Source organism: Oryctolagus cuniculus, chromosome 18 (assembly GCF_051225735.1).
Source record: "Oryctolagus cuniculus isolate XC-2025 breed Fujian yellow rabbit chromosome 18, ASM5122573v1, whole genome shotgun sequence".
In the NCBI taxonomy this organism is placed as follows: Eukaryota; Metazoa; Chordata; class Mammalia; order Lagomorpha; family Leporidae; genus Oryctolagus; species Oryctolagus cuniculus.
The window spans coordinates 8,596,280-8,615,911 of NC_142884.1; the positions used below are offsets into that span (position 1 = coordinate 8,596,280).

Sequence of the window (19,632 nt, forward strand, 5' to 3'; positions counted from 1 at the left end):
AAGGGTTCCCTCACCAACTCCTGGGCCTCCCGTCAGAGCCAGCCCTGCAGCCCCGCAGCCCCCAGCCCGGGGTCCGCCCTGGTCCTGCCCGCCGGAGTCGGCTGGGCCCGGTGTCCCTGCAGCCCCGCAGCCCGGGGTCCGCCTTGGTCCTGCCCGCTGGAGCCCCGCAGCCCGGGGTCCGCCCTGGTCCTGCCCGCTGGAGCCCCGCAGCCCGGGGTCCGCCCTGGTCCTGCCCGCTGGAGCCCCGCAGCACTGCAGCCCCTCAGCCCACCCCTGTCGGCATCTCACACGCGGGCGCGGGGCTGGCTTGTATCTACTTTCCCTGTGTTTGCTGATTTTAGTTTTTATTAAATAAAAGGCTCAGAGGAGGAGGGGCCGTGGCGTCAGGCTGCGGGGGGGCCTCGGGCCCGCCCCCTCTGTTCAAGGTGCACTGCGCAGTGGTGGTGAGGGGTAAGCGGGCGGGAGGGCGGCTGGCAGGGCCAGAGCTGGAGGCCTGAGCCCCGCCCCCTCCTGGAAGACTCGCTGGGGCTGGTCCAGGGCTGCAGGGGCCTGGGCCTTGCTCCAGGCCGCCAGGTAGGCCCAGGGGCCCAGCCCGGGCCCCTCCCACCCAAGGAGGGAGGCGGGGGCGGCGGGGCGCGGCTGCGGGGCGGGGTGCGCCGGCGTCACTCGTGCACATCCCAGATCTCGGACAGCAGGGGCGGCAGCTTCTTGTCCTGGAGTCGCAGGGCGAAGACCTGCTCCGAGTGCACGGAGCTCAGCGTGCGCAGGCTCACCAGCTTCATCAGCATGCGCGGGAAGCGGAGCTGGTCCTGTGGGCGGACAGGGCGGTGGGCGGAGTCAGCGGGGGAGGCGGGGCGGTGGGCGGAGTCAGCGGGCGGGGCGGAGTCAGCGGGGGGCGGGGGGCAGTGGGCGAGTCAGCGGGGGGAGGCGGGGCGGTGGGCGGAGTCAGCGGGGAGGCGGAGTCAGCGGGGAGGCGGAGTCGGCGGGGGGCAGTGGGCGAGTCAGCGGGGGCGGGGACAGCGGGCGGGGGGGGGGCGAGTCAGCGGGGGTGGGGACAGCGGGCGGGGGGCGAGTCAGCGGGAGGGGGAGCGGTGAGCGGAGTAAGCGGGGGGGGGGGGGGGGCGGGGGGCAGTGGGCGAGTCAGCGGGGGCGGGGACAGCGGGGGGGCGGTGGGCGGAGTCAGCTGGGGCGGAGGCGGAGTCAGCGGTGGGGGGCGGGGGCCGAGCCAGCCGCCCCCCACCCCCACCCCCGCGCCGCAGGCCTCCCGGGGGCCCGGCCGTACTTGCGGCCTCTTGATGCGCGTGTAGGAGAGCAGGGCCTCCACGTAGGGCTGCTGCAGCGCCTCCACGCGGCCCGGCTCCTGCACGTTGGGCCGGTCGGCCGAGAAGATGTTGATGGCGATGAGGAGGGCGTACTCGGCGTCGTCCAGCCCCAGGCGCCGCATGGCCCGCGAGAACTCGAAGATGGGGTTGATGAACTCCACCTGCAGGCCTGGGGGCGGGCAGACCGCAGCAGTGTCACGCGCCTGTCACTGCTCCCCGTGTCCCGGCTCGCGGAACGTTTCCTGGGAACACTCCGCTCTGTCGCCAGCACCCTGCCTTCCTGCGTGGACACCAGGGCAGAGGGACACGCGTGGGAGCTGGGTCACATGGCATCACCCCGGGGGTCCACTGCACCCCGCAGGCCGGGAGGGAGCCATCCATCCGTGTCCCTGAGTCCCCGGGCCTCGGCCGGGGGTAGGGTCCAGGCGACAGACACGCCAGGCAGAGCCGCGGCCTGCCAGAACACACGGACGGGTGACTGGGACAGCAGAGAGGCCCGTGGCCACGCCGGCAGGTGACCGGGACCTGAGGGCCCGGCCAGGCAGCAGGCTGCGGTGTTCGGCCTGCCAGAGGCCCCGAGGAGGGAGCCGCGGACAGCTCCCACAGTGGGCGGAGGGGAGCTGGCGTGGGTGTGGCTGCTGGGCAGACTCATCGGGAGGGGGGAGGGGCTTCCTGAGTGGTCCAAGGGGGAGGACGGACGCCTGGCTGGGCGGTGGCAGAGAAAGGCGTGGGGAGTGGGACTCCCGCTCTGCCCCAGCTGCCTGGGCCGTCCTCACACCCGGCCCCCCACTGCTCCCCGACCACGGGCTCCCCGCGGTCCTGCCCTGATCTGCGCAGACTCACTGGGGCGCCAGGTCTGTCCTGGGTGGTGGAGGATGGGGGTCAGGGAGGGAAAGGCTGGGGCAGAAGTGGATGTCTGAGAATAGAGATGGGGCCAGAGAGGGCGACCTCTGGAGACGGGACAAGGACGAGGGCGCGGCGTCTGCCCTGGGTGGGGGGCGCCGCTGGAGCCCTGGGCCCGGGCCCCTGCCACCCGCGCTTCTCCCAGAAGCCCCCTGCCGAGGTCGTCCCCGGGGAAGGGCCCAGGTCAGCGCTGCCCAGCGCGGCAGGCCCAGCCCGCCCCGCTCAGGGGGACCACGTCCGGGCTCTGCTTTTTCCTCATCGCCACCAAGAAGCTGCAGGTGACAGCAGACTCCTCCATCTCAACCTGCACTCCAGCCCATCGTGCGGGGCGGGCGCTGGATAAGTGCGCGCATATCCCGGTACAGGGCTGGCGCTGGATGAGCGCGCGCGTGTCCGGGTGCGGGGCTGGCGCTGGGTAAGCGCGCGCTTCTCTGGGTACGCGGCTGGCGCTGGATGAGCGCGCATATCCGGGTACGCGGCTGGCGCTGGATAAGCGCGTGTGTCCGGGTACGCGGCTGGCGCTGGATGAGCGCACGTGTCCGGGTACGGGGCTGGCGCTGGATGAGTGCGCGTGTCCGGGTGCCGGGCTGGCGTTGGATAAGTGCGCGCGTGTCCGGGTACGGGGCTGGCGCTGGGTAAGTGCGCGCGTATCCGGGTACGGGGCTGGCGCTGGATAAGTGCGCGCGTATCCGGGTGCAGGGCTGGCGCTGGATAAGCGCGCATGTCCGGGTGCGGGGCTGGCGCTGGATAAGCGCGCATGTCCGGGTGCGGGGCTGGCGCTGGATAAGTGCGCATGTCCGGGTACGCGGCTGGCGCTGGATAAGCGCGCATGTTCGGGTGCGGGGCTGGCGCTGGATAAGCGCGCACGTCCGGGTGCGGGGCTGGCGCTGGATAAGCGTGCACGTCCGGGTGCGGGGCTGGCGCTGGGTGAGCGCGCGTGTCGGCTCTCAGGCCAGCCGGGCCTCACCTGCGCTCCGGGGCCACACACGCGGGGGCGCCGGCCCTACCTGCCCGGTGGAAGTCGTCCTTGCTGTAGGTGAAGTCCTTCAGGAAGGTGATGCACTCCGTCTCGTGGTTGTAGCGCCGGGCCGTCTCCAGCAGCATGATCTGCAGGCCGCAGGCACCTGTCACCACCCTGCAGCGCCAGCCCCGGCCCTCCTGGCCTGCCGGGGGTCCGGCCGGGTCGTGAGCCCCTCGCCCCCCCTGGGCTTCAGCCTCGGCGCCCGCCGCACCCTCACACAGACAGGCATGTCCGCCTGTTGTTCACCATCTGCCCTGCTGGGAGTCGAGCCCAGCATACAGTAGGTGCTCAATACTCACTACCCTTGACTTGGCTCAAGTGCTGACTCCTCTAAAAAGCCTCTGGGATGGGGGGGGGGGGCTTTAAAAAAGTTCTTGGAAAAATGATATTCAAAGAGAAGTCTGGCCGGCACGTGCCGTAGCGTATGGTAACGGTGGCCCTGAGGCGCCGGCTCCCCATATGGGCGCCGGTTCCCGTCCCGGCTGCTCCCTGCTGAAGGCCTGGAGAGCAGCGGAGGACGCTCAGGTGCTCGGCTTCCGTCACCCACACGGGAGACCCAGAAGCAGCCCCTGGCTCCCGGCTCCGGCCTGGCCCGGCCCTGGTCTCGTGGCCATGTGGGGAAGTGAATCTCTGTCTGAAACTCTTTCAAATAAATAATTTTAAAAAGAGCAAAGTTTATTTTGGTGCAAAAAATTTCTGAAATCCACGCAGGTTCCGTGACCTACATGAGTTCTCTGTAACCTTTCTGCAGAGCCCTCGTGCGCACGGCTCGTCTGCACCAGTGACGTCACCGTTTCCCTGCGGCTCCTGCAAGCCTTCCGCAGCAGCCGCTTCTCCCGCCGGCCCCGCCGGCCCCTCCAGCCCGGGCCGCATGCCTCCCTCTCACCCTGCCTCCTCTCCTGGGCTCGAGGAGGGCCTGGGACTCTCTGCTCACTCGGCTCCCGGCCCCTGTGCGGGTGCTGCCCTGGACTCCTGGCCCCTGTGCGGGCGCAGCCCCAGGGCTCCCGGTCCCTGTGTGGGTGCTACCCTGGACTCCCAGCCCCTGTGCGGGTGCTGCCCTGGACTCCCGGCCCCTGTGCGGGCGCAGCCCCAGGGCTCCCGGTCCCTGTGTGGGTGCTACCCTGGACTCCCAGCCCCTGTGCGGGTGCTGCCCTGGACTCCCGGCCCCTGTGCGGGCGCAGCCCCAGGGCTCCCGGTCCCTGTGTGGGTGCTACCCTGGACTCCCAGCCCCTGTGCGGGTGCTGCCCTGGACTCCCGGCTCCTGTGCGGCGCTGCCCCGGGCTCCCGGGCCCTGTGCGGGTGCTGTCCCGGGCTCCCGGCCCCTCTGCGGGTGCTGCCCCGGGCTCCCGGGCCCTGCGCGGGCGCTGCCCCGGGCTCCCGGGCCCTGTGCGGGTGCTGCCCCGGACTCCCGGCCCCTGTGCGGCGCTGCCCGGGGCTCGGGCCTGGCACTGGCTGTTACCTCGATGGTGGACGCCTTCAGGAGCGCGATCTGGTCCTCGCGGCCCAGCTGCAGGAAGCCGGGCACCTGCTTGGCGAAGTCCACGATCTCCTGCACCGAGATGATGGCCAGCTCCGTGAAGTGGGCGAAGCGCTGCTGCCGGGCGTCTCGGGACTGGGGGTCCGCGCCCAGGGGCCAGGGCTGCGACACGGGAGACCGGTCACGCCAGGACCCCGGCGCTGACCCCGAGGCCAAGCCCGCGGCCTCCGCCTCCCGGCCCGGCCGCCCGAGGCTGGGCGGGCAGTACCGTGACTTTGGGCTGGTCAGAGAAGGAGCGCTTGTTGCACTGCAGCTGGGCGGCCACCAACTGCTGGATCATCAGCTCCTGGGCCGCTGTGAGCTGGACGCCCTCGCCTTCGCCGCAGCCCTGGCCGCTGGCTTCCGCACCCCCGGGGGACGCCCCCGGCGCGCCGACCGAGCCGCTGCTGCCCCCCGGCTCCCCAGGCGCCGGCTGCTGCTGCTGCTGCCTCCGAATCTTCTTCTTCCGGATCTGCTCCTCAGAGAGGACGCCTGGAACAGAGCCAGCGCTCAGCCGGCGGGGGCGTGGCCGGGCGGGGGCGTGGCCGGGCGGGGATGACCGGCTGGGCGGGTCGGGGCGTGGCCAGGTTCGGGGTAAGGCCGAGGCCGGCACGGTTGGGGATGGGGTAGCGCCCCGCCCCCACACTACTCCAGCATCCTGGCCTCCTTGAATTTGCAAGGGTGGGGGGCGTGGCCAGCGGGGGCGTGGCCTGTCGGAGGCGGGGACAGGGCATGAGAGGGCCGGGGCCGACCGGGGATCGGGGCGTGGCCAGGGCGGTTGGGGTGTGGCCGGTCTGGGGAGGTGGCCAGGCCTTGGCCTGGTCGGGCCGAGCCCTCCCCACCCTGCACACTGCTCCCGCATCCCGGCGCCTCGCACTAGCGAAGGCCGGGGGATGTGGACGGGGCAGGGGCGTGACCGAGGGGGCGTGGGCGGGGCGGGGCTTGGCCGACCCTCCCCACCCGCACTCACACTGCTCCCGCATCCCAGCCTCCTTGCATTTGCGCAGCCGGCACAGCTGGCACTTGCGCCGCATGAAGGCGTCCATCTGGCAGGCGCCGCCGCCGCGGCAGGCGTAGCGGCCGGCGCCGCCGTGGACCACGCTGCGCCGGAAGAAGCCCTTGCAGCCCTCGCAGCTGAGCACGTTGTAGTGGAAGCCCGAGGCCTTGTCCCCGCACACGCGGCACAGCTCGTGGCCCAGCATCTTCGGCGCCGGGCCCTTCTTCCGCTTGCGCTCCGGCTCCTCCTCCGGCTCCACGGCGACTGGGCGGGCGGGCGGGCGGACAAGGCGGTGAGGGGCCGCAGGGAGCGGGCGGCGTGCGCCCCAAAGAAGCGAGGCAGGGCCTCCCTCTGCCCTGCTGCCCACAGCCGTCCCGGGCCCCGTCTCACCCACGACGCAGGCTGAGCCGGCCTCATCGCTGCCTGGCACAGCAGGGTCCGCGGCCTCGGGCCAGGGCTCGGGGCCCTCTTCCTTCACGGCGGGCGAGGGGGAGGAGGTGCCGGGCTGCGCGGGGCCATCTCCTGGGGGACGGGGAGACGCGGCGCGGTGAGCTCCTCCGGCCGTGCGGCTGCTCAGACCGGGGCTGGGCGAGGCACAGGGCCACTCACCAGGCGGGGCAGTGTCCAAGGAGGTCGTGGTGGGGGAGGACATGGTGGGGTCACGGAGCAGCCTGCACAACACAGGGGGCAACGCAGGACTGGGTCAGGCCAGCTGCGGGTTCTGATGAGGGGGCCCCTTTATTCCAGCTCCCCCAGGCTCCGACTACTGCACAGGGACCCCAGCCCCAGCCGGTCGCCAGACGCTTCCCACCCATGCTCCAACTTGCAGTGTGGCCTTAAGTCCCGCCCCTTTTACAGGCCCCGCCCCAGGCCCCACCCACCTGCTCGCCCATCACTGTCCATTCTCCTTGGGGCTCACTCTGCCCGTCAGTCACAGCCCACCTGCTCTTAGCACACCTCCCCCCAACCCAACTCCGTCTCTCATTCTGATTTTTCTCAGGCCCCGCCCACCACAACACCTAGCCCCGCCCCCCGCCCCTCCCGCAAGCCCCGCCCCATCACCTCGCTCCAGGTCCCGCCCCTCTCCGAGCACCAGTGGGGGGCGGGGCTCATGGCTGCGCGCGGGGACTTGTGGGCGGCCTCTCGCGTGGGGGGTCTCCTCCCGTTGCCCTGGAAACAGCCGGGGGATGCGCAAGCTACGGAGGGGAGCGGAGGGAAGAGAGAAGGGGGTTCGTCGGAGCTGCTGGGGGCTCCTCCTGCGTCTCCCCACTCCCAGTGCTCCTGTCTCCGCCCCCTTACTCGGCTCCTCTTCCTCCGGGGCCGTAGCCCCTGACACGCCGCCGCCACCAGAGTCCCCTCAAAAGTAACTTCGCCACTTCTTCCGGCAACCCCGCCATGCGTCACTTCCGGAAGGGGTGGGGCGCGAAGGGTGACGGACTTCCGGTCCGCTGGGGGCCGGCCGAGTCGGCCGCCCCGCACGGAAGTGGTGCGCTCGCCGGAAGTGTGCGCCGCCGTGTGGCTCCGCTGGGGGGTGCGGAAGAAGAGTTCCGGGGAGTTGTGGGGGACCGCGGTCCGTTGTGGCGTGGCCGGCCCCGGACCGCGCGGTTGGCCTATCGCGCCCATCCTTGGTCCTGCGGCCGGAGAGCCGGGTCCGCAGACATCCCCAGCAGCGGCAGCGTCCCTCCCCGTGGCTGGAGAAAACACGCAGTGCACGTTTGCGGAGTTTGTGGGCTGGCAGCTTCGGGGTTTTCAATGAGCTGAAATACGAACTTGGGCCGGGAAAACGTATGCGGCAAACCCTAACTTTGCTGCTGGAAGCGTTTGTAAAAGTCCAGGCTCTCCAGACCACAAGGGTCAAAGTAAAGTGTTGGCTGTGGCACGTTCCCCGCGGGGCGCGTGGACGGGGCGGGCTGGGCGCTCAGCGCCCGGATTCCGGCTGCGGACGAGCTCGGTGCTCTGCCCTGAGCCAGGCCGGCTCGCAGGGGAGCCCCTGCGTCTCCTCTGCCCGGGCTGTGCGGGCGAACCAGCCGTTTCCGAAAGCCTGGGGCAGGGGGGCCGTGGCTCCTCAGCCGGGGCGTGGCGGCTCGGGGAGATGCTGCCCGGCATCCCTGAGCCTTCGGGCCGCGCCGGCTCTGCCATCGGACCTCGCAGCAGGCCTCGTGGGCCACGCGCGATGGACGCTGACCGAGGTTCACACACGAGGCCCGACACACAGCCGAACTACATTCCCCAGCGGCCCACGCGGCCTGCTCGTCACGTGACGGGATCCAGCCAATGGAAAGGGAGCAAAAGTACCAGGGGCTTGTAGGAGGCTGTGTGTGGAGCCTCAATCTGGTCCCAATCCGCCGTGTGCCGGAGGCCTTGTCTCGGCGAGCGCGGGCAGGGCCAGGCGGGGAGTCAGCCCTTGTTCTCCCGCGGCACCGGTCGGGGAGCTGCCCGCGGCCTCGGCGCCCGGCACGGCGGGACCCGTGGCGGGAACGCGGGTGCACACCGCCACCGTGCGGCCGCCTGCGGTTTTGCAGACAAGGCCTCCGAGAAATGACCCCTGGGTGCGGGGCGCGGGGCGACGCGACCTGGGCCCGAGCGAGTCGGGGTGGGGGGCGGCTGGGAGGGTCGTCGATCCTGCCCAGGGCAGGCTGTGCCGAAGGAGGCTCCGAGCCGACATTGGCGAGGGTCTGCTGTGTGGCAGGTGCTCTCCCAGGTGCTGAGGACCCGGGTAGCAATGAACTCAACTGGACCAAGACCCCTCCCCCTGGACCAAGACCCCTCCCCCTGTGCGAGTTGCATTCCAATGGGGAAACGGGCGGCACGAGTAGGGTTTGGTGAATGGCCCACGCCTTGGCAGCGGGCTAAGCCGCCGTGTGCAGCGCCGGCATCCCATGGGGGTGCTGGCTGGAGTCCAGGCTGCTCCACTTCTGATCCAGCTCCCTGCTGATGCGCCCGGTGTGGGAGACCCCGAGGGGGCACACGCCTGGCGCAGCCACTTGGGGGGTGAACCAGCACATGGAAGATCTCTCCCTCGCTCTCCTTTTCACCATCGCTCTTTTAAATAAATCTTTTTTTAAAGTTGTAAATCAATGATTAAATTATTTATGGGGGGATCTGCATTGTTTAAAGTAGATTTCCAATGCTTGTTAAGATCCAGGAAGTTCACTCGGGGAGATGGTGGTCCGGGGAGCGGCAGAGGCACCCCAAATTATCTGTAAGCTTGTTGGGCGGCGGCGGGGCCCCGGGCGGGTTTTATTTTTATGCGTGTGTCTCAGGGTTTGCCCCCAGGGGTCGGGGGCACAGGAAGCATCTGGGGTCTTTTCCGGCCTTGTCCCCCGCTCCCCCACACCCTCGGAGTCCGCACCTGCCCTCTGCCCTCCCGAAACTCTTGTGGTTAATGAGAGCCTCAGAATAGGGAAGTGAGAGCTGAAAGCAAAAGCGACAGGAAGTGAAGAAGGGGGCTGAGGGCTGGGGCGGTCCCGCCGAGGAGCCGCCCCCCCACCCCCGCCCTCTCCGCCCAAGGTGGGGGTCGGAGCACCAGCGACGCTGGCACACACACACACACACACCCATAGAGTACTGGGCACAGTCTTCAAGAACAGCCCAGTCCCACCTCCGCCCCAGGCCACCTGCCCAGGGCCGCTGAAGCCGGGGGCGGGGCGTGAGAGGGCGGCGCCGGGGAAGGGGACGGCTCCCGGCGCCCGGGCCCGCACTCGGAGCCCACGATGCCTCGGCTGCTGCTGCTGCCGCTGCTGCTGCACGCGATCCTGCTGCGCGCGCAGCCCGGGGGAGCCGCGCTGATCCGGTATGGGGACCCCCACCCCGCCATCCGGGCCCCGGAAGGACCCTCCTCCCCTCGGGTTATAGATCTGGGGCTCCCCAGCTCAGGGACCCCCAAACCTGGCACCCCAGGATCCCTGACTCCTGCTTAGGCTCCCAGACCGACAAACTGGGGTTCACTCCTGAGGGCGCCAAGGCGACAGCTCCTGAGCCCCAAGACTGGAGAACCCCCCACCCTCCTCCCACCACGGGGAGACCCCTGCCGATGTCGGCAGGGCTGGGACGCTCGGGGTCAGAGGTCAGATACCGAGACACCCCCCGCCCAGAGTCGCATGCTGCAAGCTACTGAGATCTCAGGACACCCAGTTTGGGGACCGCACCCAAGGCGTGCGACCCCCACGTTGCCTCTGCCCCCTCCTGCTCACCACCCCCTGGGGCCGGGGGGTGTCTCCAGGAAGCGCGTTCCCCACTTCACATTCCGTAGCCTCTCAAGATTGATTCACGGGGGTGGGGTGGGGGGGCGCAGGCGCGCAGGCGCAGTGCACCCCAGCAGGTCTTCCCAGCAGGTGCAGGGAGCAGGGAGACCCACAGCGGAGTCCCCGGGCCGGCAGCTGCAGCCCTGCCTGGGGACTTGGTCCAAAGGGCACCTGCCCTGCCCAGGCGAGGTTCCTGCTCTCGCGTGACGCGGCGTGGCCATGACCGCAAAGTCTGACGCTTGAACGGATGCGCTCCTGGCCCGTGAGCCGCGCAGGGCAGCCTCGCGCTAACGAATCTCACACGTTTTCGAAAACGCAGCTCTGCGGCTCTGCGCACCAGCCGAGGGCGGGCTGTGTGGACCAGACTTCTAGAACTGAAACTGTGGGGTTACAAAGTGTGAACGATTTAAAAAAAAAAAAAGATATTTATTTGAGAGAGAGAGAGAGAGAGAGAGAGAGAGAGAGAGAGAGAGAGAGAGAGAGATCTTTCACCTCCCGGTTCACGCCCACATGGCTGCAAGGATTGGAGCTGGGCCACATGGAAGCCAGGAGCCAGGAGCTTCTCCCGGGTCTCCCATGAGGGTGCAGGGGCCCAAGGACCTGGGCCATCTTCCACTGCCTTCCCAGGCCACAGCAGAGAGCTGGATGGGAAGTGGAGCAGCCGGGACTCGAACCGGCGCCCGCATGGGATGGAGGTGCGGCAGGTGCTGCCTTTACCCGCTGCACCACAGCGCTGGCCCTAGTGTGAACAATACCAAAGCTTTTCAAAAGTATTTTCCAAATCATCCTTGGGAAACTACCAGCCACACCCCCGCAGCAGGAGTCTCCTGTTCTTTGTGTTTCTCCCACGATTCCCGATTCCCGGGGCTGAACATCTTCCCTCGTGGTTGGAAGGTGACGCCAGGAGCCAGGAATCCCATCTGGGTCTTTCACGTGGGGAGCAGGGGCCACCGCCTGCTGCCTCCCCGGGCACGTTAGCAGGAAGCTGGACCAAAGGCAGAGCAGCCGGGACTGGAACCGGCCGCCGATACGGGACGCGGGCACCGCAGGCAGAGGCTTAGCCTAACTGTGCCACAGCGCCGGCCCGTATAACTCATAATTATTTCCCCGCGATTTCTTTTTTTGGTCTCTTAACTATATTTTCTGCCGTGTGTGTGTGCACAGAGCTCCAGGGTTTTACAGTTGCACCTGTCAATACCCCCGCCCCGCCCCGAGTTTGGTCCTTGGTCTCATGCTTAGAAAAAGCCTCCACCCGCCCCCCAGTTATTTAAACAGCCCACTCGCTTCGAGTGCTCTTAGAATTTTCCACTTTGTAATAACCCTTTGGTTATCCAGACTGTATTTCAGTGTACAGAGTGCAGATAAGACCTGGCATTTATTCAGAGAGAGAGAGAGAGAATGAAGCTCTATCATTGGCAGCAACATGGATGGAATTGACCACACAGAGGGCCAGCGTGGGGCTAGCAGGAGTCGCGGGGACCAGCAGCTACCACGGCTGGGAGGGAGGTGCTGCAGGGGGACCCTAACAGGTGCAGCCCAGCAGGGTAACCACGGCCGACAGCAACTGGCTGACCCCCCCCGGAGCTGACAGAGAGGATTCTGAGTGTTTCCAGCAGGAAGAAGGGATACTGGTCTGAGCGCACCCCATCTCTTCACAGCGCACAGCGGGTAGCCTGCACGAGGACCATGTGTCCATCTAAGGGCTATTCGACAATTACCCCCCCAAAAAAGATCGTGTCTGGCACCCCCCCGCAGCCGTCCCCAGTGTGGCACAGGGGGTCCCCGGCTCCCTTCCTGGGGTTTCCGGGAAGGCTGGGGCTCAGGACACCGGCTTGCATTTCAATGACCCGGGGGGCGGGGTCTGTGGGAAGGTGCCTGCGGCCCCGGCGCTCCGGGATGGATTTTTTTTTTCTTCTCATTTTCTCTCCTTTGGAAAAGAAAGGCCCCCAGGAAGGGCGCTTCCTAACCACGGGCACCCGTGCTCCCCACAGCATCCCCCTGCGGCGCGTCCCCCCTGGACGCCGGGACCTGAGCCCCGCGGGAGCCGGGGACCGGCCGGCAGAGCCCCCCGGGCTGAGGACCCCGCACCCCGGGGACAAGCCCACCTTCGTGGCTCTCTCCAACTATATGAACGTGAGTCGCCGCCCCCCACCCTGGCCCCGCAGCCCCGCACCTGGGTGACCCTGCGTCTGCCCCCAGGCCCAGTATTTTGGGGAGATCGGGCTGGGGACTCCCCCCCAGAACTTCTCCGTCGTCTTCGACACCGGCTCCTCCAATCTCTGGGTCCCGTCCAGGAGATGTCATTTCCTCAGCGTGCCCTGCTGTGAGTCGGCCGGCTGGGCCGGGGGCAGCAGGCGGGGGCCCTCCAGGAGGCCCCCCAGTGACCCTCCCCGGCCTCCGACCCAGGGTTCCACCACCGCTTCAACCCCAAAGCCTCCAGCTCCTTCCGGCCCAACGGGACCAAGTTCGCCATTCAGTACGGAACCGGGCGGCTGGACGGGATCCTGAGCGAGGACAAGCTGACGGTGAGCGCTGGCCCAGGACTGACCGGCCCGCAGCTCCGGTGGGACAGCCCGGGGCTGGAGGCGGGGCCTCCTGGGGAGGGGTGGGGCCTCCTGGGGAGGAGGTGGGGCCTCTCCAGAGGGGAGGAGGGGCCTCCTGGGGGGAGGGGTGGGGCTTCTTCAGAAGGGAGGCAAGGCTCCTGGGGAGGGGTGGGGCCCCCTGGGGAGGGGTGGGGCTTCCCAGAGGGGAGGAGGGGCCTCCTGGGAGGAGGGGTAGGGCCTCCTGGGGAGGGGTGGGGCCTCCTGGGGGAGGGGTGGGGCTTCCTCAGAAGGGAGGCAAGGCTCCTGGGGAGGGGTGGGGCCCCCTGGGGAGGGGGTGGGGGCTCCCCAGAGGGGAGGAGGGGCCTCCTGGGGGAAGGGTGGGGCCTCCTGGGGAGGGGGGAGGGGTGGGGCCTCTCCAGAGGGGAGGAGGGGCCTCCTGGGGGGAGGGGTGGGGCTTCCTCAGAAGGGAGGCAAGGCTCCTGGGGAGGGGTGGGGCCCCCTGGGGAGGGGGTGGGGGCTCCCCAGAGGGGAGGAGGGGCCTCCTGGGTGGGGGTGGGGCCTCCCCCAAAGGCAGGCAGTTCCCAGGCAGTTGGGCTGTTTCCCAGATGGGATCTCACTGGACCCTGGGCAGACGTCTTCCGGAAGTTACCAGCCCCATGTCCATCTCCCCTAGATCGGGGGCCTGCAGGGCGCCCCAGTGACCTTCGGGGAGGCTCTGTGGGAGCCCAGCCTGGTCTTCACCCTCGCCCACTTCGACGGCATCCTGGGCCTCGGTTTCCCCACCCTGGCTGTGGAGGGAGTCCGGCCCCCACTGGACGTGCTGGTGGAGCAGGGGCTGCTGGACAAGCCCGTCTTCTCCTTCTACCTCAACAGGTGCTGGGGGAGGCCCGCACCCGGAGCCCCAGCCCTCCCTCGGGTGGGCTCCCCGCAGTGCTGGACACCCAGCCCCGAGCAGGGAGCCCACCCCACACAGGAAGCTCCCTGCCCTTCAGGATGGCACCTGCCCAGCCTAAGCAGCACTGAGCCCTACCCGGAACTACCATCGCTTGACACACCAAGGAAACGCCTCATCCATTTTAATTTTTAAAGATATATTTATATATATATGAAAGGCAGAGTTACAGAGAGGCAGAGAGAGAGAGAGAGAGAGAGAGAGAGAGAGAGAGACAGGTTCTCTATCCACTGGTTCACTCCCCGAATGGCCGCAACGGCCGAGCTGGACCAATCCGAAGCCAGGAGCCAGGAGCTTCTTCTGGGTCTCCCAGGCAGGGAGCCCAAGCACTTGGGCCATCTTGCACTGCTTTCCCAGGTGCATTAGCAGGGAGCTGGATTGGAAGTGGAGCAGCCGGGACTCAAACCGGCGCCCATATGGGATGCAGGCACCACAGGCTTTACCCGCTAAGCCCCAGCGCTGGTCCCTCCTCATCCATTTTAAACACTCCACGTTTTGCAGTCAAGTGCAAAGTTCCGTTCCCCATCCAAACACTCGACTTAGGAACCCTCTCTCCTTGAAGCAAGCCCCAATTCCACTGGAGGCCACTCCCCGGAAGTCCGGAATGCCCCCCCCATATAGTCCACCCAGGAAGTGCCACTCACCTTCCAGGAGGCTGGACTTTCCACTCCTGGAGCCCTGCGCCCACTCAGGAGCCGTCTCAGGCACGCCCACCTGCCTCTCGGCACACTCCTCCTCCTCCAGCCTTCCGGGAAGCCCCCAGCCCACTCAGGGGGCCTAGCACCCTCCCTGATAGCAGGACACGCACACGCCACGTGTCCCCGCGCGCCAGCGTGGAGTACCGTGACCTGCCGCTCTGGAACGCCCCCATCTGCAGCCAAATCAGGAAGCTGCTGTCCCCAGACACCCCATGGTCCCCACGTCCAGCAACCCAGAAGTGACCGGGTCGGCGGGAAATCCCGCCCCGGGCACTGCTGGGACGGGGCAGGGGCAGGGGCAGCGTCCCCGACACTGACCACACTCTGCCGCCGCAGGGACCCTGAGGGCGCTGATGGCGGGGAGCTGGTCCTGGGCGGTGCAGACCCGGCTCACTACACCCCACCCCTCACCTTTGTGCCGGTCACCGTCCCCGCCTACTGGCAGATCCACATGCAGCGGTGAGCGGCGCGGCCTGCGGCGGCTGGGGGCCTGCGCTCCTAAGACCCCGCCCCCATGACTGTCCCCTTCCCTCTGACAGCGTGGAGGTGGGCACACAGCTGACTCTGTGCGCCCAGGGCTGTGCCGCCATCCTAGACACCGGCACGTCGCTCATCACAGGGCCCACGGAGGAGATCCGGGCCCTACACACAGCCCTCGGGGGGTTCCCCTTGCTGGCTGGGGAGGTGAGGACGCAGTGGCCGGCGGGTGTGGACTGGGGAGGGGCTGAGGAGGGTGTCCCAGGCAGAAGCGACTAGACCTCGTGCGGGACAGCCTGGAGCGGCGTGGGAGGGAGCAAGGGCTCTGCGGATGGCGCAGAGAAAACCCAAGACCCCTGGGGACGGGAGAAGGGGCGCCGGGTGACCGAGCCCAAGGCTCTGAGCAGGGGGCGGCCAGGGTGCACGGGGGAGCTGCGGGGGGCTGGCAGTGCGCGCACCAGACCCCCATCCCTGCCGGCTCCTCCTCCCAGTACCTCTTCCAGTGCTCACAAATCCCAACGCTGCCCCCAGTCTCCCTCCTTCTCGGAGGGGTCTGGTTTAACCTCACGGCCCAAGATTACGTCATCCAGGTAAGCAGAGGGCGCGATGACGTCATGTCACCGGGCAAGTGACGTCGTGCTAACGCCAAGGACGCGTGGCCATGGGCTTGCGAGGGTGGGGCTGGGAGCTCGGCTTCGGGGCGGCCACCGGGCCCGCGGGCAGCGGGCAGTGGCCGCACCCAGGGCGCCTGCTTGTCCCTTCAGATCGCCCGCGGCGGCGTCCGCTTCTGCCTGTCCGGCTTCCAGGCCTTGGACGTGCCGCCGCCCGCGGGGCCCCTCTGGATCCTGGGGGACGTGTTCCTGGGGACCTACGTGGCCGTGTTCGACCGCGGACACGCGAGCGCCGGCGCCCGCGTGGGCCTGGCGCGCGCGCGCTCCCGCCCCGCGCAGGCGCAGTTCCACGGGTGACGCTCGGCGGTCCCGCTACCCAGTAAAAAGCCGCTACTTCCATGCAGCAAAATACCCGAGTCGCCTTTTATTTATTTATTTATTTTTAACGAATGCGTTATGTGTCCGGACTTCAGGCGCTGGGGACGGGTGGCGTCCGCCTTTTCCGCGGTGGTGGGTGGGGGGAGGGTCCTTGTACTACAAGTCCCATGAGGCCCTCGCCCACGCCGCCGGGCATCACGGGAGTTGTAGTCCACGTCATGCTCACGTCCTGTTGGGGGCGGGCGCAGCCACAACACGCGTGGGAGGCGACAGGTCGCGACGACAGCGACAGGTGGCAGTGGAGGGGGTGGTGGCTGAAATCGGGAGAGGTTTCCCAAACCGGAGGGGAAGCGATGCCTCTCCCGGGGGCCTCAGCTGTCCCTCCTCTCTCCCCCTGGAATTCCGGGACCCCTGGGCCCGCCGTCCAGGCGGAGCTCGAAGCCCCCGGTGCTGCCCCTCCCCCGGCGGTGATGTCACTCCCCCTCCGCAGCCTCTCGCTGCCCGGAGCTGCCAGGCCTGGGTACCCCTCCCCCATCGCCAGCCCCGGACCCCCCCATCCCCGCCTCGCCTGACTCGGGGTGAGTACGCGGGAGGGCCGGGCGGCGACGCGGCCCGGATTCCACTCGGGGCGCAAGGATTAGAGCGGAGAGCTTCCCCTGGATTCCGAGCCCAGGAGCTGAGACACCGGGGTCCTGGGCCGGGATTCCGCGGGCGCCCCCTTCCTGGGTTTGGAACTGGTCGGGATGGGGCTAGAAGCAAAGTACGGGCTCCTCCTCGAAGCCGGGTGTGTGGGGGGTGACGACCCTCCCCCAGTCCCAGGGCCTTGGGGGAGGGGGAGGGAGTGCCAAGGAGGAAGCCTTCAGGGGTTCCTTGCTCGGGCGCTGAGAAAGATGGACGGAGAGCAGCAGGGATGGGCTGCGGTCCGCAGGCGTGGGCAGATGGCAGCCTGGGGCGCCCAGAGCCCCATCCCCTGTCAGGGACAGTGGAGCGTCCAGGCGCACCAGTCCCCCACGTGCCCTGGGGGGCTGGGGAGGTGCCAGGCAGGAGTGACGCCATCAATTTCCCAGAGCCAGAGGGCTCCTGGGCCCCCCATCCGGCCTCCTCCCCTCGGCCCCCACTCTCTCCCACCGCCTCTGACCTTCGCCACACAGGCGCTGTGGGCAGCCGATCCCGTGCCCCAAGTGGGAGGCGGGGGCGCGGGGCGCGAGGAGGGGAGGCTGGATGGCGACTTTGGGCCTTGCCCCCGCCCCACTCCCAGCCCCTGATGCCTACCCAGCCCTGCTCCAGCGCGCAGAGAGTGGTGGGAAGTGGGTCCCATCACCAGCTAAGGGGCTGCTGGAGGGTCCTGGATCCTGGCTGGGGGCCAAGGAGGGAGCCCGGGTTCCAGGGAGGGAGGGAAACTGCCTCCCGGTCTGCAAAACTCCCTGCAGTGACGCAGCCGGAGTCCTGGCCAGAGGGTGACGGGGCCTGGGGAAGGAGGGCAGGGCCCAGAGAGAGAGGACAGAGACCCAGAGAGAGGACAGAGACCCAGAGAGAGGAGACAGAGACCCAGAGAGAGAGGGGACAGAGACCCAGAGAGAGAGGGGACAGAGACCCAGAGAGAGAGAGGACAGAGACCCAGAGAGAGAGGACAGAGACCCAGAGAGAGAGAGGGGACAGAGACCCAGAGAGAGGGGACAGAGACCCAGAGAGAGAGGACAGAGACCCAGAGAGAGGACAGAGACCCAGAGAGAGAGAGGACAGAGACCCAGAGAGAGGGGGCAGAGACCCGGGGGGGGGACAGAGACCCAGAGGGGGACAGAGACCCAGAGAGAGAGGACAGAGACCCAGAGAGAGAGAGGGGACAGAGACCCTGAGAGAGGGGGCAGAGACCCAAGGGGGGGACAGAGACCCAGAGAGAGGGGACAGAGACCCAGAGAGAGAGGGGACAGAGACCCAGAGAGAGAGGACAGAGACCCAGAGAGAGAGGACAGAGACCCAGAGAGAGGGGACAGAGACCCAGAGAGAGAGGACAGAGACCCAGAGAGGACAGAGACCCAGAGAGAGGGGACGGAAACCCAGAGAGAGAGGACAGACCCAGAGAGAGAGGGGACAGAGGCCCAGAGAGAGAGGACAGACCCAGAGAGAGAGAGAAGACAGAGACCCAGGGAGGGTGACAGGGACGGGGCAGGGGTTGGGACAGAGACTCATGGGCGGAAAGAAACCCAAAGAAGAGGGGGCAGATACCCAGAAAGGAGGAGACAGAGCCCCATAGGGGGAGGGGACACAGATCCAGAGGGGGTGCTACAGAGGACAGGAACAGAGACCTGGGGAGTGACGGGCAGAGAAAAGAGGGAGAGAGCGAGACTCAGGGAGGAGAGGGACCGAGGAAGGAGAAAACGTGCGGAGGAGGGAGACGGGTCCTCAGCGACCCAGACGGGAGGGGGACAGAGAGGGGGTGGAGGCCCGAGGGTCACCCCCGAGAGGGGAGACAGAGCCCAGAGGGAGGGCAGAAACTCAGAGAGGTGGGGACGGAGCCGGCGGGACACAGGGACACCAGACACACAGACGCGGGAGCCGGGGTGGGGGTGGGGGGATACGAACCGGCCGCTGCACCTGCAGCAGGAGTGCGGCCAGGGACAGCGCGGGCAGAGGCCCGCAGCCCCCGACTCGGCCCTCCACTCCCGCAGTCCCCGCCCAACTCATCCCTCCACTCCCACAGCCCCCGCCCGACTCACCCCTCCACTCCCACAGCCCCCGCCCAACTCACCCCTCCACTCCCACAGCCCCCGACTCGCCCCTCCACTCCAACAGCCCCCGCCCGACTCACCCCTCCACTCCCGCAGCCCCCAACTCGGCCCTCCACTCCCGCAGCCCCCGACTCGCCCCTCCACTCCCGCAGGCGCCGCCTCTGTCGCCGCAGCCCCCGCCGCCCCGCCCCGGCGCCTGCGCACTTCCTCCCGGAGCCCAGGCCCGGCCCGCCCCCGGCCCCGCCCCGAGCTCCAGCCCTAACCGGGTCTCTCCGACACCCGACCCCACCCCAGTGTCCTCAGTCCAGATGGCGCCCCCGGACGCTCCGGCCTCTCCGCTCTCCCTCTCAGCCCCCTCCTCATCCACCCTTATCCTTGCCTTAGGCCTCCAATCTGCGGCCGGCCGCTGTCCAGGCGTGGCGACCTCTCCTGCGCCCCCTTGGAAGCTCCTGCCCGGAACCCCCCACCTCCCCCGGTTTCCCTGGGCTCCGAGACTCCCTGTCCCGGCCCGGGGGTCCGGTGCCTCTCGCAGGTCTCATCCCCCCTGGCGCCCCCTCTCCCGCCCACAGCCCACCGTCGGAGACGCCCCCCGCAGGCCCCCGGCCCGGCCCCGTTTAGCCAGGTCCAGCCGGCAGCCTCGTCCCCTGCCTGGTCCTATGACGACGCCCTTAGGCTCCCAGGCCTCGCTGCGGCCCGGGGTCTCCGCCTCCGCCCCCCCAGCCTGTTCCTTCGCGGAAAGTTCCCGCCCGTCCCGCCGTCCCGCCCCCTCACCCTCTGGGCCCAATCACGATTCTGTCTACTTCTCAGGCCCCGACCCTCCCAAGCCCGGTTGGTCTCGGCGCGCTGCTCCCCGCCCCCTTCTCAGCCCATTCAAAACGGCCGCCCTCACTGCGGCCCCGCCCCTCCCGGCCAGGACTGTACTCGGCCCCCTCGGCCCCCATCTCTCTTCCCAGTTCTGCCAGGTCTCGCTCATATCTCACCCCGCCTTCCTCCTCCGCGGGCCGCCGAGCCAGGCAGAACCACCTGCCGGTCCCGCCTCCTCTGAGCCCCCGCCCCTCCACTCTGTTGCCTCCAATCCGTGTGCCTCACTCGGCGACCCGCCTACCTCGGCTGGGCGCTGTTAGAGTCCCAGCCCCGCCCACCTGCCCCAGCCAATCAGGCACGCCCCCCTCGTCCTCCCCCCACTGAGGCCCCTCCCTCTCCATCCTGCCCCTCAATCGCCTCTGTCTCCGCCCCCTACG

At 68.5% G+C, this 19,632-nt stretch overlaps 2 protein-coding genes and 1 long non-coding RNA gene across 5 annotated transcripts; 1 reads left to right on the forward strand and 2 right to left on the reverse strand.

Annotated features, from left to right (window-relative positions):
• Positions 1-327: 327 nt before the first annotated feature.
• NR1H2 (nuclear receptor subfamily 1 group H member 2) lies at positions 328-7,187 on the reverse strand. 3 transcript variants are annotated; one of them, XM_051831482.3, is made up of 10 exons: positions 7,059-7,187; positions 6,822-6,955; positions 6,369-6,430; positions 6,150-6,281; positions 5,733-6,023; positions 4,992-5,254; positions 4,706-4,885; positions 3,233-3,332; positions 1,283-1,491; positions 328-809 (listed from the first exon to the last, which is right to left on the reverse strand). In XM_051831482.3, the coding sequence occupies exons 3-10, from the start codon at positions 6,409-6,411 to the stop codon at positions 663-665; spliced, it is 1,365 nt and encodes a 454-aa protein (XP_051687442.2). In that variant the 5' UTR covers positions 6,412-6,430; positions 6,822-6,955; positions 7,059-7,187; the 3' UTR covers positions 328-662. The 3 variants fall into 3 exon arrangements, with proteins under 3 accessions (XP_051687442.2, XP_051687443.2, XP_089174996.1); XM_051831483.2 differs by having other exon boundaries at positions 6,822-6,929; positions 7,059-7,177; XM_089318870.1 differs by lacking the exons at positions 5,733-6,023; positions 6,150-6,281; positions 6,369-6,430; positions 6,822-6,955; positions 7,059-7,187 and adding an exon at positions 5,612-5,631.
• A 2,113-nt stretch (positions 7,188-9,300) lies between these two features.
• Positions 9,301-15,693, forward strand: NAPSA (napsin A aspartic peptidase). Its single transcript, XM_051831484.3, has 9 exons — positions 9,301-9,552; positions 11,995-12,136; positions 12,203-12,326; positions 12,410-12,528; positions 13,220-13,419; positions 14,533-14,655; positions 14,736-14,880; positions 15,165-15,263; positions 15,438-15,693. The coding sequence occupies exons 1-9, from the start codon at positions 9,473-9,475 to the stop codon at positions 15,639-15,641; spliced, it is 1,236 nt and encodes a 411-aa protein (XP_051687444.3). The 5' UTR covers positions 9,301-9,472; the 3' UTR covers positions 15,642-15,693.
• An 8-nt stretch (positions 15,694-15,701) lies between these two features.
• On the reverse strand, positions 15,702-19,590 carry LOC149120760 (uncharacterized). Its single transcript, XR_016224587.1, has 2 exons — positions 18,472-19,590; positions 15,702-15,976 (listed from the first exon to the last, which is right to left on the reverse strand). It is a non-coding gene; the product is annotated as an uncharacterized LOC149120760 (long non-coding RNA).
• Between the last annotated feature and the right edge of the window lie 42 nt (positions 19,591-19,632).